We start from the raw sequence: 5000 nt of genomic DNA, 5'->3' as shown, positions 1-5000 counted from the left end.
TTTCTTTATTTTTTTTCTTTTTGTTGAAAAAAAGAAGTAAACTTGTTGAACTTTTCAAAGCTGGTAGAAAAATTTAAAGTTGAGTCAGAAGAATAGGAAAATATACGTTTTTGATTATTAGTCCAAAGGAAAGGGTCCTTGTGAGGTTTTTTCATTCCTACGTCGCCAGATGTTGTGGCCTTATTTTAGGGGTTCACAATATCAAACAGGAGAGTCTGTAAAGTCATTTCAACGATTAGGCTTGCATGGAATCTCTGATTAGAGAGTCCAAAATGGCTGCCTTTCACAGCGATGGGAGAGTCCATGTGAAGACAGGAATAGGGGTGTCAGTTACCCCAGAACAATAACTAATACATATACTCACATAAAATGAATATACGAAAGTATATATTTATGCGTAAACTTTAAGTATTTACTTCGGAAGTGTTCAATACGTAGGTAGAGCTAGTTAGTAATTTATAAAATATATATGGCGATTAAGCTACACTAAATATTCGGCATTTCATCCACTCTTTGGTTCCTCAGGCTTATGCGCATAATGGATGAAACGCCGAATATTCAGTGTAGCTTAATCGCCATATATATTTTATAAATTACTATATTTATATATATATATATATATATATATATATATATTGTTAAAATAATAGATTAAGCGGTTTAATTATACCTTGTCTTACTTCTGTATTGTATATATTTTCTTCATTTATATATAATTGAATATAGGTGTATGTTATTCAATTATATATATGCATATATATATATATATATATATATATATAACATTTATGCGTCTGTGCATTAGTCAATTATTGCATTATGAAATGTTATTACTTTCTTGTCATCTAATTGTATTAAGATCTTAAATTTGAATTCTTTATAATTCACTTGTTTCATGTAATTTTATTGGTGTTAAACGTATAAATTAATTTCGAAAGTCCTCATCTCACACAAGACGATGAATGAAGAATAATATCTAAGAATGGAAGATGACATTATGTATAGATTAAAAAATAATTCTTTCTATCGACGGGGGCGCTTTCGAAAATTAATATTATCATTTGGTTTCTTAGAAAAGCAATAACCTTTAAACTTCAAAAGTCGATTAAGCTGTATTTTATTATAAAACAGATATCAGGCTTCAAATAACTTTCGAATTTGTAATAAAAACAAAGATGTTGTCATATGTTGTTTGACTTCTCAACCAATTACAGTTACAAATGATTGCGCACTGGTAAAAATAGGTACTGTTCTCTGGATTTGAGTGAGAACCCGCTGGAGATAAATCGCACTATCCCTTTCTATCAGTCATTTTTAAATATCGCATCAGTTCTCACAAGGTCCGCTTAGTATTAAACATGGAAATAAATTGCTCCGGACACGGCGTATAACCTGTTAGTGTAAAGAGCATAAGAAGTACCACTTAGCGGTAAATTAAAAAAAAACGAACCCAACAATAAGTGCTGGCTAGATAGTTTTTAACCTCAAAACAGAAATTCTTTCCCCTTTGTCAGTAAAAGCGCACATAGAAGGTAAGGGCTAAAGATCATAACAAGAGAAGCGCGAATTAATATCAAACTTTGGTTTTCTCTGAAGTTGGATCAATAATAAAAACTGAAGAATACCAGTAATCTTTGTGTTCTTCCAGTGAAGGTCTGGATGCCATTTTTCCGTCTCTTTCTTTCCATTCTTATTTTTATATCTTTATATCATCTAAATCTGTGGTATAAAATGACATTGGCACCTCCGATATTTTTTAGTGTGGGGTGATGCTATACACACATACATATACACACACATACACACAGATACACACATACACACACACATATATATGTGTGTGTGTGTGTGTGTGTGTGTGTGTGTGTGTGTGTGTGTGTGTGTGTGTGTGTGTGTGTGTGTAAAATTGGTGATATCTGTTAACAGAGTATATTTAAAACTGCAGTTCCAAAGTTATGTGCTGCTAAAATTTTACTGTCAAATTAAATTACAAGGTGATCCGCCATAATTCTACTCACGGAATCTTTTATATAAAGTTCAAAATCTGCTGTCCAAAGATATGTGGTATAAATAATCTTCAGTCTATGCCTTACCTGTCGGCTATGTTTATATCAAGTCTTCATATAATCGCCATTTATGATGTAGAAGGGCACGTTAGTGGTCGCCTATTCCGTAAGAAGTAGAATTCCGAATGGGTTTCATAACTACCGGACCTTAACGTCCTTAATGTTATCGAAACGGTGCCAGATTAAGATAAAACAGCAATAATTTTCCTCTGCCATTTACAAACTCTAATATCACCTCAACCAAACATCAACTGTAGCTTTAACATCTATAGGATACATCCTTTTGACAATACGGAAACCATCTTCTGAAGTCCTACCCCTTGTTCATAAACACTGGCTCCAAAGCAAAGCACTAAAACCCTTGAGATTAGAAATAGTTTCCTAGGCTAGAAGTATTTGGTGTAAAAAATTGAAACATTTAAACACCAAAATAATGCATTTGTTTTTTTTATACTTTAAATAAATAAACACAATTATTTAACAAAGTTGCATTGCTTCAAAGCAGTTCAAATTTAGACTACATATTATAAGGTCATTGAATTTAGTCTGTTTTATGGCATAGCAGTAGAATGTCCGCCGTTACCCGGTCGTAAAATACACTTCAATATATTTTGATTCTTGCAGATTTCGTACTTATTAATAAAGAATCAATTCTCTATGATTATAATAGTGTAACCAATATATAGTAGTGATGTTAAAGGTAACGAAAATATGACATTGATGCTATCAACTAGAATCGACACCAAAATATTCAGCGCTAAAACCAGTCTGATTCAGAGACAGGACAGAGTCGAGACAGCTGAAGGCCAGGTGGAATGCAGGGGCTGACAGAAGTGTCGACGTTTTACTACATACGGCGCCTGGTATTTTCAAATGATTTCCCTTGTGGTAATAGCTGGACTCAGAGTTACTTAACGTCGGTGATCTACCGAGAACCTGTGTGTTAACGTGATTATGTCCTATCTTTCCGTTTGATAGTTATTGTGTTCTAGTAGACCAAAAGAAAACATTTTAAAACGCGCCCCTGTCATATCAAAAGGGTTAAATAATTTTCTTTATTATGTCTTTCTTTTGTTGTTTTACCTTTTTTTGTTCATGTTTTATCGAATTGTAATGGTATGTCGTATTTCTTTTAGGTGACGACAGCAATGAACAGCCGACAGACAAAAACAAAGAGATGCGAGAAAAGGAGAAGAAAGGTACTTGGTTCGCCTTTATTTTCCTCTTCTCGTGCCTCTTCGTCTCTGTCTGTTAGTCTCTCTATATTTTTTCTTTCTTCTTTATTTTTTATTTTTATATTTATCTATAATTTAATGCATATTTTTTTTTATATCACTCTTGTAATTGTCGTCATCGCGATTGTTGTCAATGTTGTCGTTGTAGTTTTAGAGCTGCTTAGAGTTATCTCCCTTGCTTGTTTCGGTTTTTGTTTAAACATTTTTGTCTTTCATTTGTAGAATAGGTCTGAGTTTCTATTTTATGATTCCACTTTTATTCCCAACTGACTAATTATTCCATTATTAGATTTCTTCTTTGCTATTTTAATATATTTGAAGATTTATATTATTACAACTTTAAAAAGTTTATTTATAATCCTTACATTCACTTAATGATAATACCACAGACACAGACACGCACGCACGCACGCACACACACACACACACACACACACAGAAAATAAAAAGAAACAAACCGAGTTATGTGTTCATCAACGTTTCGTCTTTATTTCGAGACTTCCTCTGGATGAATGAGATTAAGAAAAACAAAAACACAAGTACACAATATTTAAAAGTGTTTCATGTGCAAAGTGTGACAATGTTTTTGTTAAGAAACGGAAAAAGACATTGGAAAAGGGGGGAGATTTTTAATAACGTCATATAGTCGTTAATATATTTTTTGCTTTTCTTAAACTCATTCATCCAGAGGAAGTCTCGAAATAAAGACGAAACGTTGATGAACACATGACTCGCTTTGTTCCCTTCTATTTTCTCTATTTTATCGGAATACTATTTGCATTACTCTCATCATATATATATATATATATATATATATATATATATATATATATATAACTATGTATGTATATAAAAATACACACACACTAACACACACACACATATATATATCATATATATATATATGTCATATATATATCTATCATATATATATATATGTCATATATATATCATATATATATATATATATATCATATATATATATATATTAGTGTTGGGACGATTAACTGGAATCGGCAATCGGAAAGATCGGAACTATTGTGAGTATCAAAATAATTATCGGAATCGGAAAACTGTGTGCCTATTTTCCGGTACCAAAACCTATTTCTTTAATTATCTTTTGTTTTTTATTTATTTATTTTTTTGTTTTGGTTCAAGAAAAATTTTCCACTGTTGGTAGTAAAATGATAGATATCTTTTATTTAAGCTTCAAGTAAAAGTGAAATTTTTAGTGATTTCACGTTTAAAAATGTGTTTTTACGGTAATCGGGACAAAATAAGGATTCAGAGTTAAATATTTAGAAATTTATAAAGAATCGGAATCGGTAATTTCGGAAATGAGAATTTAGCACACAATCGGTAATTTTATCAGAATCGGAAAAAAATATCGGAATCGTCTCATCACTGATATATATATATATATATATATATATATATATATATATATATATATATATATATATATGTATTGTGTGTGTATTTTGGTAGTATTGTAAATTGAAGCAAACATTGTTAAGAGTAGCGTCTACTGCTTAATTATGATTTTATAAATAGGAAATTATCTTTTACGTGTTACTTTTTGAAATTATTTTAACGTAAAAACGATCATTTGAAAAATTGAAAAATATAAAGGATAGCTTAGCATTCTGTTACTTTTACAATGTCTCTTACAGTACTGGTATGAAATTATACTTGTTGC

The 5000-nt window shown here is 31.0% G+C and overlaps 1 protein-coding gene across 6 annotated transcripts in view; it reads left to right on the top strand.

The window, feature by feature from the left end:
- LOC145267139 (zwei Ig domain protein zig-8-like) overlaps positions 1-5000 on the top strand; it is an 845722-nt gene that overhangs the window by 445749 nt on the left and 394973 nt on the right. For 4 of the 6 annotated variants that reach the window (XM_080123191.1, XM_080123196.1, XM_080123187.1 and 1 more), the window contains exon 5: positions 3203-3265. The exons of the other annotated variants lie outside the window; for them this stretch is intronic. In XM_080123191.1, coding sequence (XP_079979317.1) covers positions 3203-3265 — 63 coding nt within the window. The remainder of the gene's footprint in view (positions 1-3202; positions 3266-5000) is intronic. 6 annotated transcript variants of the gene reach the window in all.

The sequence above is a fragment of the Euprymna scolopes genome, chromosome 4 (assembly GCF_053919585.1).
Source record: "Euprymna scolopes isolate OS-2025 chromosome 4, ASM5391958v1, whole genome shotgun sequence".
Classification (NCBI taxonomy): Eukaryota; Metazoa; Mollusca; class Cephalopoda; order Sepiida; family Sepiolidae; genus Euprymna; species Euprymna scolopes.
Note: the sequence above shows the minus strand (reverse complement) of the source record. Positions and strands in the feature narration are given on the sequence as shown.